Source organism: Strongylocentrotus purpuratus, unplaced genomic scaffold, assembly GCF_000002235.5.
Source record: "Strongylocentrotus purpuratus isolate Spur 01 unplaced genomic scaffold, Spur_5.0 spur5_scaffold_14, whole genome shotgun sequence".
NCBI lineage: Eukaryota > Metazoa > Echinodermata > Echinoidea > Camarodonta > Strongylocentrotidae > Strongylocentrotus > Strongylocentrotus purpuratus.
Window position 1 is genome coordinate 7,945,133 of NW_022145599.1, and position 21,602 is coordinate 7,966,734.

General features: G+C 34.3%; 2 protein-coding genes across 3 annotated transcripts; both read left to right on the forward strand.

The window, feature by feature from the left end:
* Nucleotides 1-65: 65 nt before the first annotated feature.
* Nucleotides 66-6,729, forward strand: LOC578596 (hydroxyacylglutathione hydrolase, mitochondrial). The gene is made up of 8 exons (XM_778755.5): nt 66-232; nt 1,251-1,456; nt 2,193-2,257; nt 2,924-3,041; nt 3,642-3,747; nt 4,364-4,569; nt 5,180-5,259; nt 6,234-6,729. The coding sequence occupies exons 1-8, from the start codon at nt 124-126 to the stop codon at nt 6,328-6,330; spliced, it is 987 nt and encodes a 328-aa protein (XP_783848.3). The 5' UTR covers nt 66-123; the 3' UTR covers nt 6,331-6,729.
* Nucleotides 6,730-9,353: 2,624 nt separating this feature from the next.
* Nucleotides 9,354-18,497, forward strand: LOC578545 (protein canopy homolog 4). 2 transcript variants are annotated; one of them, XM_778707.5, is made up of 6 exons: nt 9,354-9,621; nt 10,624-10,744; nt 14,417-14,503; nt 15,469-15,601; nt 16,385-16,505; nt 17,351-18,497. In XM_778707.5, the coding sequence occupies exons 1-6, from the start codon at nt 9,501-9,503 to the stop codon at nt 17,698-17,700; spliced, it is 933 nt and encodes a 310-aa protein (XP_783800.3). In that variant the 5' UTR covers nt 9,354-9,500; the 3' UTR covers nt 17,701-18,497. The 2 variants fall into 2 exon arrangements, with proteins under 2 accessions (XP_783800.3, XP_030839965.1); XM_030984105.1 differs by lacking the exon at nt 10,624-10,744 and having other exon boundaries at nt 9,378-9,621.
* The last annotated feature ends 3,105 nt before the right edge of the window (nt 18,498-21,602 follow it).

Sequence of the window (21,602 nt, forward strand, 5' to 3'; positions counted from 1 at the left end):
ACCCAGTTACACATTCATTTTTGTTTTTTCTTTTGAAGACACCTTAGCTTGAATTCTACTGATTTCCGCGCTAACTTCGACTGAATCCTTAATGGTCGCCAAATGTAGCGCCCTATTATTATCATGTTGACTGTGCGAAGGCTCAACTCCAACTTGACAGTTGTAAGCAGATTTATTCGTACAGGATCCACATTTACACAGCCAAGCGATCAGCAGAGCCCAAATTTTGGAGGTATGTATTTAATTTTATGTCATTTCATGAAATAGAACCTAGTACAGTGATCAATCAAAGCTGAAACGTCCAAAAATTTGAATGTAGTCCCATGTGTTTTAATTTGCGTAGTGGCCTGGGGGTGGGTCGCATGAACAAAAAAAAACAAAAAAAGAGGGGGGGGGGGTGTAATAACCTACTTCTACTATCGCTCTTTTTCCATCACAAAATTGATGCTTCTCGTTCTAAGACTCTCCAAAGCTCCTAACCGGTCTTATTTAAACATTTACTTTATTTGGACTCCAGGAATCTCCAAAACAGTGGAGGGATCAACTAAAAAGAAGAAGAAGGTGTTGATTTAAAAAAATTGGTGCTCCAAATCGGTACTTTAGTGACAATTGATGACACCTAAATAGCATTAAAATACAATTTTTTTTGAACTAACTGATGTTCTAAATATAAGGTAATAAATCAAGTTTTGCCAACATTTTAGTCATCATAAGTCAGCCCTGACTGTTGAATGTTGGATTGCAGAGCAACAATCTACATGATAACAAACAATCAATTGCAAGATTGTAGGTTGAGAAGTTGACTCGTAAAACTAAGTTCCCAGCCTTGAAATACATGCACAATACTTCACTGATGCCATTAATTTTTAATTTTTTTTTTAATAATTATTATTAGACCCCTAGTTATTATTATTATTATTTTTTTTTTAATCGTTTAACCGAAAACTGTCCGGTTTTGACTAGCGGTTAAACGGAATATCTGTGATGTTACAACACTAGTTAGAAAGAATAAATTGTGGGGCTACTGTCGTACTTGCTTGCAGCCACATCGGCATCATTGTGTGCATTTGTGTGTTATTTGTGTATTGACTATTCATGTGTGCAATTGCTGCCTATTAGCACGTAGTGCAGCACTAGAGGCCAATACGCATTAGCACTGACTCTCTTTGCTTTGCTGGAGTGCTTCAAGTGGGTCCCAGAGTATGGAGTCCTCACACCTAATTCTTCTTGCATTCATCTTCTGATTTTAGGCAGCCGGCCTTCTCTAGCGAGATTGCACCACATCCAGACCGTGCTCCGGCCCCAACTCAGACTGTGCCACTCTGCTTCTACAGTGACGAGCCTACCAGACATGAAGATCACACTTCTCTCAGCCCTGGAGGATAACTACATGTACCTCCTGACTGATGAAGCCACCAAGGAAGCCGCCATTGTAGACCCTGTCGACCCAGAGAAGGTTAACCCTCTGACTACTGCATTCTCCCTTTTACTTAAAGCCTATCTGCACTAATTTGGCCAGGAGGGATTGGACCTCCCTGCGTAGTCGCTGACAGGTGGTTATCTCATCAAATCAGCTCTCAATTAACATAAGAAAAAGGGGACCATGGGGGACCAACTGGCACCGCTTAGGCATTGTTTGCTATATAGAGGGCGCAAGTAGCTACAAGTAATGCAGTCCTGCTTTAATACAGGAGCCACCCAATTCTTTTATGCAATCAGTTAACATTCATTTCATCATGACTTGAGATATTATAATCACACCTGGAAGTAATAAAAATGGAAACAAGATGAGCGGTTACTACAGGCAGGTTTTCTTCTGTATAAATATTCAACTATGAAATATTGATCGAGGAAATCAGGGAAAGTGAAATGATCTGTTTGGAGCCAGAAGAATATTCCCCCGTATTCTTTCACACAAAGTTAACAACTCCCTTCTAGCTCTGAACATGAATAATAACGTATAACTTAGCTGGCTAAACACAGAAATCCATTTCCTGAGGCCTGGATATACAGGAATTACTGTTGTTCCACACTGTTGTTGAAAAAATCCAATAGACGGGTTCATATTCTGAAGACCATTTTGTTAATGAATATTGATACCTGTGTGTTATTTATTTTGTTATTACTTTCTTTAAGTGGCAATGACTTTAGTTGAATGGCACTTCTTTTACTGATTTTTTGTTTTCTTTCAGGTTTTGAAAGCTGTCCAAGAAGAGGGTGTCAATTTGACAACAGTTTTGACCACACATCATCACTGGTGAGATTTGTACCAAATTTCTTTTTCTCCACTTCTCTTCCCCCAAAATCACAAGACTGTTTCGCCCTGTCATAAACTGTATTTCACTATGTCTTTTCTTCTAACCATATGAGTCCATCTTGAGCTACACCTAATACCATTCAGTTCTTTCATTCCTGTCTTCTTTTTACCCTTCTTCATCCTTGTGTCTTTGACTGAACTACAACGTATGTAATTGTACTTTAAAAATGATATTGCCACAAATTTGTATCCTACACCTTTCTTCATGCCATCATGCAATATTAATAGAAGAACCAATCTAAACACTTAATGGTTACCTTTATAGTATGAACATAATTGGATTACCTTCCTGTCAAGAAATATATGAGAAGCATAATTATGCAGACCACCTTCTCTCTATGTTCAATTCAGAGTAATGTTGTCAAAAAATGTATATATATAACCTATAGAATCTTTCTTTGTTCCCAAAAAATGCATATTACAAGTTGGCATGCATTCCTTAAAGTCACAATAAATGTATGGCATGTTTTCCAACTATCTGTGCCAATTTTCTTTGAATAGTCTTGTATCTACTCTACTTGGCCAGATCTACATGTATGTAAAGAAGTCTAATGGTATCTCTTGGCACAACGGTCACAAAGAAATCTCATTGTGATTTGTTTGAAGGGATCATGCTGGTGGGAATGAGAAGCTGGTCAAGTTGACCAGTGGGCTGACCGTCTGTGGGGGAGACGATCGCATCGGTGCGCTCAACAAGAAAGTCGGTCATGGGGATGAGTTCAAGGTTAGCAGTACTATAGAAAATGCAAACAGAAACTCTTTTAGGATTTGTTCAGTTAAATCAGTATTACGTCTCTGTAATTATGTTGAGTTACTTTTTGCATATTTGGACCATTTGCAAATTTGCCAAATTTTCTGGTTTCACAATAATCATATCTATATATGAGGATATGTGTGATTAGACTTTGAATTGAATTGACTAAAACCAGCCAATGATCAGAGATTTACAATCAGTATCTGTTTGTGTCATCATACGTTGATATGTTCCCCAGTTTTCATTTACATTTTTAACATCAAAATTTTAAAAATCAATTTGAAAGAACCATACAGAACTTTATTTTTTCCAACTTTTTGATGATGTTACTTTTTTTCTGCAGCTGAATTTGTTGTTCTCAATTGCATTATAACCAATGCATGCCTGTTCACAGTGTTTTAACTTACAGGATTAAACTATTTCTAGCTTTCATTTTAACAGTCATGTTTATTAAAGAGATTGCTCCATTGGATACAGACGCTTTTTAATGCCAAATTATATATTTTCAAGGGGAACTCTACATTCACATTTAACATAAAATATGCATATTGTTATTCTTTTATTAACTAGGTTGGTAATCTCCAAGTGAGATGTCTGTTCACGCCATGTCATACAACCGGTCACATCTGCTATTTTGTCCAAGGAGATCCTTCCGAAGCCCCAGTTGTATTTACAGGTGAACTTTATACCCTAAAGTATTCATTCTTTTGTTGAAGTTTACTTGCAAAACACTTCACAATGCGAGTTCAAATTCCCAAATATTTGTTCTTTTCTAGAATCACCCTGTCAAAACACTTTGAATGTGCAGCACATTGGCTGACTATGCGAGACACATTTACGTGTAGGCACCATACTCTTTGATTAGTTGTTCAGTTTTGGGATATTTGACTTAGGTATTTACTTACCAAATACCACACCAAGGGCTGTTTAATTTGTATTTTATTTGCTCATATATTTCTTTACTTAGTTTAAGATGTATACCCATCTTCAGGTCACATGCATTTAGAATTTCCCTAAAGAACTATTAAGCTATATAAGTTTAGGCTTGAATTTTCTCTTATGAATTATTTATATACCCATTACTACAACCAAGGGCTCTGTAATTTTTTTAAGTTTTTTTTTTTGCTCCTTGATTTACTTTTTTCTCTAGAGATATTCCTTAAAAGATATATATGTACATCTACAGGTAGCAAATGACAAGAATTCTCTGTAAAAAAGTTTACTTCTGTAGGCTAGAAATTTCTATAGACTTCATTTTCTTAATAAATTTTGTGTTCACACTCTGTAAACAGGTGACACACTATTCCTATCTGGCTGCGGGAGATTCTTTGAAGGCACGCCTGACCAGATGTATGCTGCCCTCATTGAGAAGCTCAGCAAACTGCCTGATAACACCAATGTCTTCTGTGGGCATGAATATTCAGTGTCTAGTTTGAGCTTTGCCCTCAGTGTGGAACCAGATAATGTGTCTATTCAAAAGAAGTTAGAGTGGGCTAAGGTGAATGAATATGTATTGACTGTTTCCTATATATCTATTTCTAAGCAGTAAGCATCATGAGGTGCTTTTTTTTTTTTTTTTTTTTTTGAGCTGTCAGCCATTTTGTAATCCAGTATAAAGCATATTTTCTAGATGTAGAGTTGGTCTCAATAAATGTAAAAAGCTTTCTAAGGTTTCTCCAGTCTATGTGATGCTGTTATATTCAAAATTTATGTTAGCGAATTTTTTTTGGAACAGCTGAATAAAAATGACTTTTCCTTAGCTATTGGGCCAGAGAAGAAAGTTTACTTTTGTGAATATGTTATGACATTGACTTTAGCAATTATAAGTTGTTGACAGATTTTCAGCTAATTTGATTCTGTGAAGAAAATTTTTTTTTATCTGAGTAGGTTCACTTATAGAATAGAGGATAATAGATTGTTGATTTCAATTCATCAAAATAGTTCAGAATTTTGTGATTTTAGCAATCTTTAAACAAAATTTATTTCAGATGTAGAAATACCTAAAGACCGAGAGCTAATGAGAAAAACAAGTATATTTAGATTTTGGTGTCAATTTAAATAATAAAATAAACCATTGCTTTTTCACTATTTTACATCTTTGATTACAGGATCAAAGAGCCAAGAAACTCCCGACCATACCCTCTACGCTAGCTGAAGAGAAAGCATACAATCCTTTCATGAGAGTTGGGTAAGTTTGTTTTTTCTTTTCTTTTCCATCATTTATTAATTGACTGATTAAAAAACACATAATCTTAATGATTACAAAGAAAAACACATAGATAATACTTATATCACAAAATTAATTATATGTTTTTTCACATTTTAACATTTCCTTTGATTATATTTTGAATATGTTTGTAAAGTTACATTTTCTTTTTTGTTTAACAGTATATATAGTTGGATAAGTTATAGAGACAAGAATGTTGTGCCATCCTACAAATCTTTAAATGACTAACTTAAAACTCGATTCAAACATAGGAATGTTACAAGGAAAGCTACATAACCCAGGCTATTTTATGTTTGAAAGTTAAACCTTTACAAAAATGTTACCTCGCTGTTGAAGGCTGTAACTAAGCAGCTACAAATTTCAAGTGGTGAAAATGTTGTATTAAGATCAAAATTTAAATTTCAAACACATGTTTCACCAATACAGATGAACTTTCATGGTAAAATTCAGGCTTTCTTTATCTTGTGAGATCAGATGTATCTCTTACATTTTTATACTGTAGATTTTTTTTTACCTCTTGTGATAGAGATTATATTACTAATGCTCACTTTAATATAAATATTTTTTTTAATGAACTTTCTTAGAAGAATAAGAGATTACACAGTTGTAATTCTTGTATTTTCTTTAAAATGCATTGTTCCTAGGACCTGGTCTAAGTGGTATTTAACTTTTATTTATTTAAACTCAATCCCAATGTGCTGATACCAATATGATATATTAATTCTCTCTCTCTCTCTCTCTCTCTCTCTCTCTCTCTCTCTCCCTCCCTCCCTCCCTCCCTCTCTCTCTCTCTCTCCCTCCCTCCCTCCCTCCCTCTCTCTCTCTCCTGCTTTTTCCTTCTCTCCCCCTCCCTGCTCTTGCCTTCTCATTTTTTCTCTCTCTTTGCCCTTTATTCCTTCCCTCTTTCACTCCATCCTTTCTTTTCTCATCTACAGAGCCAAGTCTATTCAGGATCATGTAGGTAGCACTGAACCCATTGAAGTGATGGGTAGGTTACGCAAAGAGAAAGACAACTTCAAGCCTAAGAAATGAAGCTGTAAACTAAAAACAGTTAACACATTTTAATTGTTCTCAATGACTCATGGTACTACACAGGTGTATTCATGATCTAAATTGGAAAAATGATCAAATCATTCAAATGTCTAATTAGTGCGGTGTATCTCTGTGTGTCAGAAATTAAGATTTCTTTCTTCTGCCTAGCAGAACCTTGTAGACACCCTGCAAAATAAAATTATTGTTCTTCATTAATCCTGTAAGAATAGAAGTGTTGTTACTACATTGATGTATTCATAATCTAAATTGGTACTACATCTATGTATTTACAATCTAAATAGGAAAATGATCAAATGTCTAATTAGTGTGGTGTATTTCTCTCAGTAGAAATTAGGATTTCTTTCTTCTGCCTAGCAAAATTTTGTTTTATTCACCCTGCAAATAAATCATATTGTTCTTTACTAATCCTGTAAAAATAGAAGCATTGTTTGCCCCCTCCCCCCCCCCAAAAAAAAGCAAAAAATTAATTACAGCTTTCCTTTTGGGGGGAGCCTAGGGGGTATTATAGTGAAAGTGTTGCCAATGAACAAAATAGATGTATACTTCTGGAGGTGTTGTATCTGAATTATTTTTCGAATAATCAAACAGTATTATCATATGGCATATGTTATAATGACGACTTAGAATTTGTTTTTCTTCTGAGAAATGTGTCTCTACATCCTGTAAGTTGTTACAATAATACAAGTCATATGCAAGGTCTATGTCTAACTGTGGACCCTGCCATTGACCTGCGATATAAATTATCAAAAAATATGTTAAGTATAGATGTATGATTTACAAGCAAGATTTAATCTACTGAGAATCATTCATCATGTACATCAATTTTGCAATAAATTATTTGGGTTTGAACATGCTTTATAGGTTTGGTTCAGTATCATATCATTTCAAATGGACAGAAACGTATACAAATATTGTTCAAAAATAGAAAAATGAAGTATGTAAAGAATTTAAGGAGGCTTATAAATTGTGTGGTATCTGAAGCATTTGATGAGGTAATAAACATCCAAGGTATATTTTATGCTTTTTCCTCTCAGTTGATATGTTGGTGAATGAATGTGATACAGATTATGAAAGAATCGTGCTTCCATATGAATTTTATTTTTATGTTTTATGTACCAGATGATGAAAGTTCTTATGAAACTGATACAATTTGAATTAAATGCTGCTTATAATTATGATGATGCTTATTAATTATGTTTACATTTGGTTTAAACATTACATTTTAACTAGCTAATCTTATATAAACCCATAATCTTCAATTCAAAAATCATTTCATGATTTTGTTTTCTATACTGTATTATTATATATTTCAATTATCTTCTCATTGTTTGGGAAAGCCCAATAAACGTTAATTATACTGTAATCATAATACCTAGATACAGACTTTTTATACATATATGTTTGTTATTTAATGATTGAATGACGAATGTGTATAAAAATGGTAAATTGTCATGGTCAATGTTAACATTAAATTCATTTTACCTTTGTATCTATATTATTGATGGGCTTGGGCAAATATTAATATATTTACCTATATTCTTACACTCTTAAGCTATTTTCAATTTTGATATCAAATCCAATTTTGCAATCATGTACATGTAATTGATGGTCATGTTTTGTTCAAATTATTATTTTTGTATCCCTTATATTTTGTTCAGATATGATATTTTATGTTTGTGGATGTTACCATACATGTCCAGCTAGTACAGTAATTAGTTTTTTCTCTTTCTATTTCCCAAGCAACCTGGCATGCTATCTTCCTAATGTTCTTGTGGGTGTTGATGAGATACTGAATAAAGTATTATTTATTATAATAATCAAGTTACCTTAATTTGTATTAAATTTTATATGAAGATTATACCAAACTTTCTTTTGAGCTTAGGTTTGCATTTTGTTTATTAGAAAATATGGGGAATGAGTGCAGGATGTATTGTTGGGAGAATTTTAGGCAATTAAAATATTCTTGGATACACATGTTGATTTAGAGAAAAATAAGTTAGGAACAGGAAAATTGAGCAGGGATGTGACTAGACTATTTTTTGATAGGGGTGGCCATGGTGTGTCGGACAAAAAGTTTTACTCAATTTTTTCTTGAATATGTTCTTACATGAGAAAAGAAAAGAAATTGATAACTTTACTTTGTGGTTATCAAATTTACTGACAGGAATTGTGAACAATTTGAACAGGAAAAAAAATATATATCCACAACTTTATTCATTTGCTGCCAGCTTTTTACAAATTCTGAATTTTAAATTAAATGTTTACATTTCAACACCATGAAAATATGAGTCAGGAGTGTCATCACCCATCGCCTCCTTCCCTCTCCATACCAATGGCCCTATAGATGAGGATGAGAGAGAGAGAGAGAGAGAGAGAGAGAGAGAGAGAGAGAGAGAGAGAGAGAGAGAGAGGGAGAGAGGGGGGAAGTGAGGGATAGATCGATCGAGAGGGGGCAGGGGGAGAAAGAAGGGTTTCATTATAATTAATGAGTGAGGAACATAAACAGATTGAGTAGGTGAATGTATTATAACAATTAATCAACATATTCATTTAGATAAACTTTATGATAGAGAGATTGCAGGACATATTATAGAGATCGTTTTATCAGAAATTGATTTTTTTTTTTTTGGACAAATATCAAAGAGAAATCAGAAAAAGATATGAATCTAATATATAAATATGATCGTTTTGATTAGAAAATGATTGTGCAAATTCACTCATGATTGAAAAATCAATCAATCATCTGAAGATAGGTTGCCGACGAACGATTATCAATTTTGAAAGGGGAAATTCAATTTAGAATTTATCGATTGTTCTTAACCTAAATCGTGCATGGTACTACCCATGTACCAGGGAGAACTTCACATCTCCCTGTACTCGAGATCGAATGAAATGATAAACGAAAAAGAAGCCCCGCCCACTTATACCGTGGGAAATTCTCATTAGCACTCTAATGTGTATGAAAAGCACAGCGTGAATGCAGTCATGAAAACCGAGATTCGCCAATAGCAGAAAAGCACGTAAAACTCGCAGTATACTGCATGCTAGGGTCCAGGGAGCTTATTGAATGCTGTGAGAGTTCAGTTGAAATTACGGCCGGGAGATCTTGGACAAATTCAATCCAGAAAAACGTTGGATTGCTATGAGAAATGGCTTCATTTTATATGGCTGTGTCCATGTGCATATTTTACTGCATCTGTTTGATTTTACATGCCGTCCACCTCGAAGCAAAGGTGACAGACCCGCACAGGGAACCGTCAAAATGCGAAGGTAAGAAAATTTAACACTATTCTGTTGAAGAGCATGACGAGGCCGATGATCTTTTAAGGACTCCTTTTATATTGAGGAGCTTTGAAAATATTTATATTGTGTAAATATGTACAGGTTTATGTATGAACGCCTTAATGTTCATATTTTATCACTACAGATTTGTGCAGGTTTCACCTCATGAAAAAAATGAAGAATTTAAACTCGATCTCATTCAGTCTCACACAAGTCACAATAGACCCTATTGAAGAATTCTTTGAAAGCACATCTTTTCTACTAATACTGAACTTCTTTCTTGTTTGTTGATTTATTCTGTATCCCTTGAAATGGGGCTTTATAAATGAAGTGTATTATTATTATTACAGAGTTTAGTAATATTTGTATTTGTAAACCCTCTTGAGTCTTGTTATACTCGAAGAGTCGAAGTATACCGGTACTGGGTATTGGCGGGTAATTAATATTATAGACTAATTATTGTTGATGTTGTTGTTATTGTTATTATTACCTCTAGTCTCTACTAGGCCTACAGTCAAACCTGCTTTGGTGACCACCTGTCTACACAGACCACCTGTCTACAAAGGCCACATTTGTTGTTTCCCTTGAAAATGGTTTCTCATTGAATCATGTACTAAAGAAACTTGTCTACAAAGACCACCTGTTGGGTGGTCGCTATAGACAGCAGAGACGCCAAGTTCAAAGATCGGCAATGCGTGACATTTTAATTTTTCGGCGCACAAGCGCGCGTGCGAGGGTATAACACAAGGTATGTATAGGTATAAGGTATAGCCTTTTTTCTAAATCTAGCGCCGTGCATGAGAGCATTTCCAGACCCTCCAAATGCGTGATGTCACGCCTAATGCGTGTCACTTGGTAGCTCTGAGACAGGTTTGACTGTACTAGAGTAGATTCTAGAGCAATTATACTATTAAAAAGTATTATTATTTTGAATATTTATGTAAATTATAGTACTTAGGCCTACATCATTATCATTATCATTCATTACAGTTTGTAAGTTTGTAGCCACTGAGCTACAGGATACGATGGCTGATACAGGGAAAACCTCTGACGTCCTCCATCTTGGGTATCGGATAGATCAACCTAAGAGACACATCAAATACAGACTATCGTGAGTTGGTGTTTTTCATTATCATGGAAAAACTGTAGTATTGTTGAGTATAGCCGTTGCTAAAGACATCATAAATTTTTGTCTCACTCATTCTAATCAACTTTCCTCCTTTGTAATGGTCTTCATAAGCATGCTCATCCTATGTCAGTTCTCACATCATTTCCACAAATTGTTTCTGTTTTTTGTACAAGTACGCCCTGCATGTACAAAATGGAATGATTTAATGTTTAAAGTCAAACCTATCTGATGTAGGCATACTCTACTTCTGCAAGCATTTCAAACTGCTTTACTGCTGTTGAGCAATATCATTTTAACATTGTAGTTTGTTTCAGCCATCTGATGGATAAAGTACATTACTTAGGTCTGGGCTTTTTGTTTGGGGGTGGGGGGGGGGGTCAATATGGGAGCTCATAATTATACTCACAGAATTATTCCACCACAAAGAGCTCGACTAAGAATTGAAAAAATAATAGACTGTTCTAAGTATTAAGTAACAATTAAACCAGCTTATCCTTCTTTCCCACTGAGATTCGAATCCAAAAAAGACGGAACGCTATTCACTGTCTGTCACTGTAATCCATTCTAGAGAACAGTGTGCCCTCATTAGTGGCCTGCTGACAATAGACAGATGTCCTTGCTTGTGGTATACATCTCCATGTATAGCTTCTAAGCTTCCAACAAAAGGGTTACAACCCAAGAAAACGATTAGGAAGGTGGAGACAAATTTAACACAAATCATTTTGCTCTTTCAGAAAAGTCACTGCACTTAAATTTTAAGGTAATCGCACTTACTAACTTCAAATCCATGTGACCTGACTGTGATGAAATTTCTGTTTTACTCTCTGTATGATTTATTTGCATATATATTGTATATATTTGGTTTACTGATTTGGTTTCTAAACATTTTGTTTCAGGAGCGTTTGAGCTCATGTGGCAAAAGGTGTAGATAGATAAAGACTTTTGTTGTTATTAATTTATAAAACGCCTCTGAAAGTATTTCTCTTATATAAAACGCCTCTGAAAGTATTTCTCTAAGTTATTTCCTTGCTGAAATGGAAAAGCAATACAAGTTTTTAATGTAAAAAAGTAGGCATTATGGAGAATTGGAGATGTCCATAATTCATTTCCTTATTCTATGGACAAAGGAAATTTGAATACAAAAATGAGAGTTTGTAGCTACTTGTGGAAAGTGGAAGGAAAGGGAAAGTTCACTAAAAAGATCATTTCCTTGTATGATTTATATGCTGAGCACTGATGAATAAAGACTACTCTTTGCTTGAAATAATGATGATACATGTTATTAATGATAGCCATTAATTAGTAAGTGTAAGCATAATAAATTAATTAATAACATCTTGAGTCTTGAATCGCAAAGACTAAGACTAAGCAGATAATACATGCGTATGAGGACATGTTCATACATAGTATATTTTTTTTTAGTTTACACATTTTTGTTCTAAAGAAAAGCATTAGATAAAATATCATATAATTGGTTTTTGCTCATTATGTCTATCACATGAATTTTAACCACTGATAAATAAAATAAAATAAAGTCTACAATTTTGATAAAATGTTTTGAAAAATGTTAATAATATATTTCTAACATTTGACAACAAAATTTGGGTAGTGATGGGTGTAATTTGATAAACCCAACTGGTATTAATAAATTAATTAAATTGCATGTAATATTAAGTACATGACTCTACCTTTTTATAATATCACAGGCTTAGAAGTATATTTCATAGAACTCTTCCTCAAACTAGGACAACCCTCCCCCCCCCCCCCAAAAAAAAAAAAACAAACAAACAAACAAACAAACAACAACAACAAGTCAACAACATAGTATGTAGATGAATATCACCACCTTTTGCTACACAATTTGGTTATACAGTAGAGTAAACATGTGCACTCAGGAAAGGCGCGCACTCTGTGAAGACCTATAGATGCAAGGAAACCTGCCTCATTATGTATGCATTAAAATTTCACAAAGCCATTATGTAGAAGCTTTCCATATATTCTGAGCTTAGCTAGGCAGGCCTTAGAGTAGGAGAAGGATATTAAAGATTTGCCTCGAGCAAACCAAGTAATTAGATGTATGTATTTCCTTGTTTCAGTATCCATCTCATAAATGATGGTTGTATGTCAAGTCATTCTAAGTTGTTGTTTTTTTCTTTATCAATTACATATCGGAACTTGATGAAAATTAGCCTGGAAGACTTGATGTACGGTATTAGAAATGCATCTGTCTTAAAGTTACTTTTAAGATAAGATATTGGATACATAATTTTATTGATATAGTGAACCCAGGATTATTCTTTTGTGTCAAAAATATAGAAAAACAATAGTCTTTTGGGGATTGAGACACGAGACCCGTAGTAAAATAAAATATAATAAATACAGGAATAAACAAAAGTTCTAAAACACAAAAGATATTGTGATAATGGTAAAATTCAGGAAAATTTCACTTGAAAAGATTCTAGTACATACATGTACCAGTATACATATTTAAGCCTTCTGCAGTTTTACCAGCCTCCCGTCATTTAGAGACTGATCAATGATGAAGTTGTGAATTTAAATAAATTTAGCTCAAGGTTTTGCATACTGGTAGTTATTAAATGAGATACAACACATATACTACCCCTCTTCAAGTGTTGATATATAGTGCTGTATAGTTAGAGTACCTTAAAAAATGATAGAGAAGTAAGTGATATTTTATTACGAGAGCTCCACAAATCACTACGCTGTTTTAAATTTGATATGGTAACTATCACTTTCAATGCTATTAATGACTTGTTAAAGGTACTATGTCCCTTTTGCAGCCAACCTCAAATTCTGTAGAACTTTGCAGGAATTATGAATATGTCATGTATGTCCTATCTGTGAAATTTAAACGTTAACAGTGTCCTCATATTCAAATTATGCAAGGAAACCCGTTTACTTGCTAGACTTCACTGTCAGACACTATTGAGTGACTGACTGGCTTTTTTTCTTCTTTGCTAATAACATACATGAAAATAGTTGTAAAGGGTACATGAGCATTTGTCTACATCAATAACCCACTTCTTGTGGCGGCCAAGATTAAACTGATTGAATCTTTGCGCAGCATAAAACGTATGACCTTTCGGTACAATTGTCTGAAAATCAAGACTATTACTTTTGGGCTCTATAGCCCTAAAGTCGTTTTGACAACTAATAGTCGTTATTTTCCCACTTGAAGACATTTTCAAGCCCCACCTTTTTCAGGGAAGTTCTAAATTAGTATTATCTTTCAAATGCAGTTGGAATTTAACTTTTTCATTTTTTTGGCCTGCAAATTGGACGTAGTACCTTTAAGCTTCCTGAAAGTCTTTATTGATAAATTGCTTTCTCTCAATCATAAAAAAAGGCTTGCATATAATTAAGTGCTTCATTCAACATTTGTACTGTCATTATGCTGTATACCTGATATAACTACCGGTAGTTCTGCTGCTTTCAAAAGATACCTATCACCAAAAATTATTTTGTTCTGAATGTTAGTAGAACCGTGTTGTAATGCTACTCAAAGTATGAGCTTTAAATACTTCCGTAAGAGATTTTGCAATTAAGTTTAAATACACTCTCATAAGCGATTTGTGAATATTTTTCAAAGTAATATTGGTACACTTTAACAGACATCATTATTTTGTATTTCAGAGAGCTGAGATTACTGGAGACTTTAGATGAGGTTTGCCCCAAGATCCTACAATATAACATCCATGCTGAGAGACACAATTCAAGAAGGTCAGTCATTTAAACCCATTGTCTACCAGAACTGGGTGTTCCCTGTGTTAAGCCTATGAAAATTAGAAAATTCAGTATTCAATGGATTAATTATTGGTTGATTCTATTGACCATCTGTCAGCAAGTATTTCCCAGAAGGAGCTCTGATTTTGTCAACTTGTAGTTCCCCCTTTTTAAAGGGGGGGGGGGGGGGAGGGGAGAGCAGGGTCCCGTCTTATAAAGATTTTATATTCATTGCAACTTATTAGTGATTGATGTGAATCGTAATAATGTACATAAGAGATATATGGTACTGCAAACTTGAAATTGATTAGAGGACTTGCGATTGATTTGGATCAATCGTAACTCTTTATAAGATGGGGCCCAGATAGAGCAAGAGAATGTAAGAAATCAAAGGCATGGCTAGCTTTAAAAGGATCGTTTAACAATGTGTTATCAGTGTCTGTGATATGGTGTAATATTGAAGCTCTAAAAAAATTGCGCTTCAAAATGATCAAGAAGTGCCTCAAAAACATAAAAAATCTTTGAGTGATCGATTTTACCAAACTCGCTTTCCCCCAATAGACTGTAGTGTTATGAAAACTGTTTGGCAAACGGTTTTCAAAATTTGTAATTCCAATTATAAATATCTTGATAATCAGACGGGCGATCGGCTTTTAAAAGTCATGGGGTTTCTGACTGACCTAAAGGTTTATAATTATCATTGCAGCATGAGCTAAATCCAGAATTTTGTTTCAGAATCTGAGACAAAGTTACCAGATCCCTTTAAATAAATGGATATACAAATACAGGAGTTCAGATCAGGTGAATGCACATTATGGACGGAATATCTGCTACCTCAAGTATGTTTATACTGGTAGCATCATATATCAGATATTCATGAATTTATACCAGTCAGTGGTGTACTTTTTTTAAAGTCTGTATTAACTCTGAAAAATTGCACATTTCTTTCATTCTTTCATCAGATTCTCCAAGGGCATGAGTGAAACCATGGGAACGCTTCATGGCCTTGTCGATAAAGGGGTCAAAGTTGAACTAGGCATACCGTTAGAGATGTGGGATGAGCCGTCTGCTGCAGTGACTAAGATGAAGCAATATGTAAGTAAAATAGTCTTTATAGATGAACCCTTCTATTTAATTGATCTCATAATGATGTCTTTATCATGATTGCTAAATCTGCTTCTTGTCAGGAGTGCAGAAAAATATGTTATTATTTGGCACCTCTTTGTACAAGGAGCTCTAATCTATGACAGTAACAAATATCAGAAATGGTCCACAGTGCCTGATGTCTGGGAATATGCAAAGAAAAATTCAGTGATTAGAGACATTTTGAGTGTGAGTTTGCATTTTCAACCCTTTTACTCAAGATTCTCATTAGGAACTGACACTTTAGAACTTAAAATTCAAACTCATAGTCATACTCAAATTGCCTCAAGTACGTTAAGAGGATTTCTCCTTGTGATATTGGATTCAGTGTTTAATAAAATAAAGTCCTTTTGCAGGATTGACCTATGTCTGGGCCACTTGTGAACTGAAAAGTTCTCTACCTGCCACACTTTCTGGCTTTACATTTAAACAATTATGAAACATTACAAGGCACTATACTGACACAAATTCCAGACAACCTTATGTATCAATAGGACACTTCTGCCCAAATTTGTTGGCATCGGGATGGCCGCGCCCACTTCCCAATGATCGGTGTACATGTTGCGCCGATGGCAACCCAAAATGTTGCAATGGACACTGAAACCAAAAAACGAACTGCAGGAAGTTCCTGATTCGGCAATGGACTCCTTCCTTCCAACCGAAGTGCCAAAACATTTAGGCAGTAGTGTACAATTTTTTCAAATTGTTGCTATGATGACACCTTATTTTTTGCAGTGTGATACTATGGTGGAACAACACGAGGAGGCGATAGAGAACTGGTTCTTCAAGACCGACCAAGAGAAACCTTTGTTGGAGTATCTTTGTCGGGAGAGGGTATTACCTAAAGAAGAGTCAGGTGAGAGGAAATATGTCCTGATAAAAAGAGGTGTCATAGTCAAGTGGTTTAAAAATTTGTGTTCCTACGATGACAATCGCTCCAGGCTTTATTTTGCCAAAGGCATAAGGTTAGGGTTAGGGTTGCAGTTGGGTTTTAGGTTAGCTTTAGGATTATGATTAGGTATAGTATGGGTCCAGGGTTGAAGTTAGAAATTTGGTTAGTGTAGGGAATTGATGGCATGCAGAGCCTTCATCACAGGAGCAAGTGTCATACAACTGTTTAAACATGTGACTGGACACATGAAGGTCTTGGGTTCAAGCCTAGGGCCCCATTTGACAAAACTTGTCATCAGTGCAAAAATGACAGTTTTTGTTATAAGCTAGTGAAATCCTTGCTTCTGATTGGTTATCAGCAGATTCGTCACAGATTTTTGTCATTTTTCATTGAAAAAAGGCTTTGTGAAAGGGGTCCCTGATGTGACATCAGTGTGCTTGACAAAACATAAGCTACATTTGCAATATTTCTTTATTATCATTTTAATAGTTTTCTGGAGTTGTGGATTTTAAGTTGACATTTTATCATTATACTTTCTCTTTTGGCAAAGAGTATCCCTTTTTTCAAAAAACAGGTGTTATTCTACCATTAGCTCATTGTAAAAAGAATAGCAGCCAATGCTAGTGTTGCATTATTTCTGATAGCCAATCAGAGATTGTTACTTTATTCCCTATAAATAGTTCCAGTTTGTATTATGTGATATTTGCTATTTTGTTCATTTTTCAGTAGACCTTTATTTAAAGCTTTTCTCATTAATAATTCAATCTCCATATTTTCTTTCCATGGCCTTCTTTTGTTTTCAACTGCAGAATGTCTAGACGAGGAATGGACAGGGAATGAGAAAGTAGATTACAACAGGGAGGCTGAGGAGGAGAGAGAGGAGGAAGAAAGGGAGGCGAAGTTGAAGAAAGAGAGAAAGAAGAAAAAGAAGCAGGAGAAGCTAGCGAGGGAGAAGGCGGCCAAGAAAGCCAAAGGATTGACGAAAGGCGAGGAGGAGGATGAGCTGGAGGACGATGATGACGTGGCGGAGAGGAAGAGGCAGATGAGGAAAGAGATGGCAAGACAGAAGAAAAAAAAATCACCGAAAGAGATGAATAGAGAAAAAAATGAGGATATTTCCAAACAACTCAAAAAGAGGAAAAAGAAGACAGAATTATGAGGAATATATCATGTGAATTCATGATAACATACCTTTGATATATTGTCTAAAAAATATTCAATATTCTAACCTCCAGAAGTTTGCAAACAATCAGGAAAAAATTGAATTCCAATCCAAAAGGGTGTGATCATCTGATTCTTCTACCCTCTAAATTATTCTTGCCATTGGGGAAAACTATGACTGTTTGCACAATGTAGGTATAACAGAGTAACCCCACTTTGTCTACACATTTTAATGCTACTTATAGTGTATTGTGACTAAATTCTACAAGAAAATATTTTATGAATGATTTTAGAAGCAACAAATTGCAATGAAATACAAGGTTTTGTTACAATGTAAGTACTTAAATACTTAATAGGGACTTTTAGATTTGCGTAGACTGATACGTGTGACGTCCATTCAAGGCAGTGCATTAAAAGGACGTCGATCATAGCAATCCCCATTGTCCTCGTGCGAATCTAAAAGTCCCTAATGTCAAATTCTTGAATACATACTATCAGAGTCTTGGATACTTATTGTCAATGTATTGTTGTAACTGAGCAAAAATATATGATTACATTTAATTAATTCATAATTAGAAACTGACAATCAGTAAAGTGCACAAATATTGGAGTGAATATGAGTTATATGATTTATTGGTATGAACTATCACTTGTGGAGTATAGATGCTTATATCCATGAATACAGTCTATGCACAGGGAATTGCTCCTGATCAAAATTTATATTTATAAGTCTGTTATTAAGCTGAACTGTTTAAAAAAAAATCTTTTTGCCTTCTTTAATTAGACTAGTGGTTTTAAAATAAATATTTACTGTTCTCATCCATGCATTCCACAGTATATTTTGAAGTACTTTGCATCTTAATTTTTGCATCTTTCATGCAAACAGATGATAGTCTAACATTAATTTTTGATGTTGGTATATCCAAGGAAACAAAATGAATTTGTATTACACAGCCCAAGAATATCTTTTTTTTAATTTTAATTCGAACATACCGGTATATATTTTGGTCAGAATTGATTGTATTGAAGCGAGTGAGAGATAGTAGCAGTGCTAGTAATCACAGGGTCACATTCTATAGTCATTGTACTTATAATTCAGGGAAGCAGAAAATACCAAAGTAAAGATTTGGGTTGATTAAGAAAGTATGCATATTTGAATCTTTTAGCGTACCATTCACATATAAGAATATTTTGTGTCGATAAAATTTACTCCTAAATTCACCCTGCATTCTATAGGCTATTAGGAGTTTAAAAAAAAAAAAGAATAACATAAACTTGTGCATTTGAATTCCAAGTCCGACCTGGGTCCGAGCGGCCCCATCTTATGCAAGCATGTATGGGTGCATCATACAATATACTCACAACGAGGCACTTTTATGTTAATTCAGAATGTATTTAAACTTCAAAATCTCTTCACAGAGGTAATATTTAAAGGCCTTATATTGGACATAGTGTTATGACATGAACTACTAACCCACAGACCAAAATATTTTTTGGTGATTAGTACACTTAAAGATTTAATTCTTTTGTTCAGTGAGCACCGGTAGTAGTGAGTATGAGGAACAAATCATCTTTTTATGAGCCAGCTGGGTACTGGCTGAATGTAAGGATAATGTGTAGCACCTTCTTGGTACCAGCAGACAAAGCTTTAATTTCAGAATCATTGCTAAAAGTTGTTATTTCTCTGAACAGACCCAAATTATGACAACTCTCAGTAGTCATTCAAATTGGACTTACATGAAAGGCCTTCTTACCTTTGTTCCTCTTAGCAAAGAGCTCATGCACTATAGGAAAGAACAATGCACGGTCACATGGTGTCAGTTTACCAATTAGATTGCCTACCTTCTATGACCCGTTTTATGATTCCTAATGGTACCAGAGTACAATTAGAACGCTGTAGCTGACAGGGTCATTACATGTATACAAAGTTACAAACATTTGTTGCTATAGCATTTCACTGCACCTTTCGTCACGTTTTTCCTTCTTAAATCATCTGGAAATACAATGGTTTGTTTTAGCCATGTCCTATGTTGTGTATATGTGGAATCAGCTCATTTTCTAAGTACAAATTTTGTTGAAATGGAATATCTTATGTTCCATTGTTGTATATTTTATTTAAGGCTGCTTGTACATTTTGTTGCATATTTTGTAAAGATGTTTTTCATGTGTAGTTATAGAAAGTTAAACAATATTTTCAGGTCACTGTTAACATTGTTGTGTCAAAAGAAAATGTAATCAAGTTCTCATATTAACCGAGTCACTTTAATGACATACACATTGTATGATTAGAGAAAATTTTGTTAATTTCAAGTTTTCTGCTTTTTGACAATCCACCGTCATTACCTGTATGGTTAATTGTTCATGATTTTATTGTATTTTATTGCTTTATTGTACTATTTATGAACTGAACTGTGTATAGTCTTTGTAGTGTCTATGTCCTCTTCGTTAGTTAATACTTACTAACAACTCTGATTTAAAGGTGCTATTCTTGATTGGGTTTCATGCTGTCTAATTATATTTATTATTATAATTTCTCTGCACCTGGTAATACGTGTTCAATCTATCACTTTGTGCCTTTAGTCATCTAATTTTTTATTGTCAATTTAACCGCACAAATGCACAATGAAATGAATACAGTATTAGATTCAATTTTTTGAATGGCATCCTTTTAAAAATGATAATTCCATCGCTGTCTAGTACTTAATCGAAATTCATGAAGATTGTAAACTTATTTGTGTGATGATAATGAAAAGATATGATTTTTGTTTTTACCAATCACCATTCATAGATATGTATGTGAAAACTTTTTTTAATGGAAAACATGATCAGTAGATGAGAAAGAGAAAGGCTATGATGTGAACTACCTGATATTTGCCCTATTTGTACTCTTTCAAATCTTTTTGAACTGTTTCCTAATACTTCTCAGCTCTTGTATGATTCTTAATTTCTTATGATTCTCCATTTTACAGATGTACAGTGATTAATGTTTAATAAACAGTGTAGAATTAAATAGTAACAAATCTTATTTTGGACTACATCTGTAAATGGATTTGTTTGTACAGGAAACAACATTTTATTTTAAAGGTATAATGAATTAAAAGAATCAGTATTAAAAGGATTAAATGTATATATAAATGCAGGTATTGTAATTTGAAGATGATTGATTTCCTTTCATAAAAACATGTGATGAAAGATATAGGAAAGCAGTGTGAATGAATAAATGTCTTGTGTTGTTTTTAGGTACTGTTGAAATGATATCATATCTCATTGTGAGGCTGTACAATGCATACATCTGTGCCTTAATCAAAAACTGTGCATCACATACTTAAAAGCTGTTGGATAGTACTGGATCTATTGCACAATTTTTCATTAAAAAGTGTGGGACAGTCTGTTTGTTGCCACATTTGACCAGTCATTTGATTAAGATCTAGGAGTGATCTGTTGAATGATATGAATATTATTAAACATAGCCTTGATTGTATAATCTCAGTTCAAGATAAATCGTAATATGTGGCATTGATGTTATAGTGTGCTTGTTAAATGGTACATGGAATATTTTCCACCTGTATGTATATATGCGATTATTGTTGTAATCAATTTGGAACCAAAATGGTATATTTGAAATTACTGTTTTACAAATGTGCATCTGTAGCTGATTAAGATCTAGTCCAAGAATTAAACTTGCAACCATGTTATATATAAAGAACCACTTGGAAAACAATAACCTATCACCTTGTTCCAGATATCGTGTTCAAAGTCACATGGTTTAGTGACGATCAGTCTGCGGTCAGTATACAACCCAAACCAAATTAATAACCTTAACCCTGGACCAAACAATGTGTCTAACCCTAATCGTAAATCGAATGTAAACCCCAATTGCTATTTTAACCCTAACCTTAC

What these genes read in the sequence shown, in the direction of transcription:
- LOC578545 (XM_778707.5), top strand. Translation starts at nt 9,501, where the DNA reads ATGGCTTCATTTTATATGGCTGTGTCCATGTGCATATTTTACTGCATC. An exon ending in GAGAGACACAATTCAAGAAG is followed by an intron (nt 14,504 to 15,468) that starts GTCAGTCATTTA and finishes TTCTTTCATCAG; the next exon opens with ATTCTCCAAGGGCATGAGTG. An exon ending in ATTACCTAAAGAAGAGTCAG is followed by an intron (nt 16,506 to 17,350) that starts GTGAGAGGAAAT and finishes TTTCAACTGCAG; the next exon opens with AATGTCTAGACGAGGAATGG.
- LOC578596 (XM_778755.5), top strand. Translation starts at nt 124, where the DNA reads ATGTTGACTGTGCGAAGGCTCAACTCCAACTTGACAGTTGTAAGCAGA. An exon ending in GCAGAGCCCAAATTTTGGAG is followed by an intron (nt 233 to 1,250) that starts GTATGTATTTAA and finishes TTCTGATTTTAG; the next exon opens with GCAGCCGGCCTTCTCTAGCG. An exon ending in TTGACCACACATCATCACTG is followed by an intron (nt 2,258 to 2,923) that starts GTGAGATTTGTA and finishes ATTTGTTTGAAG; the next exon opens with GGATCATGCTGGTGGGAATG.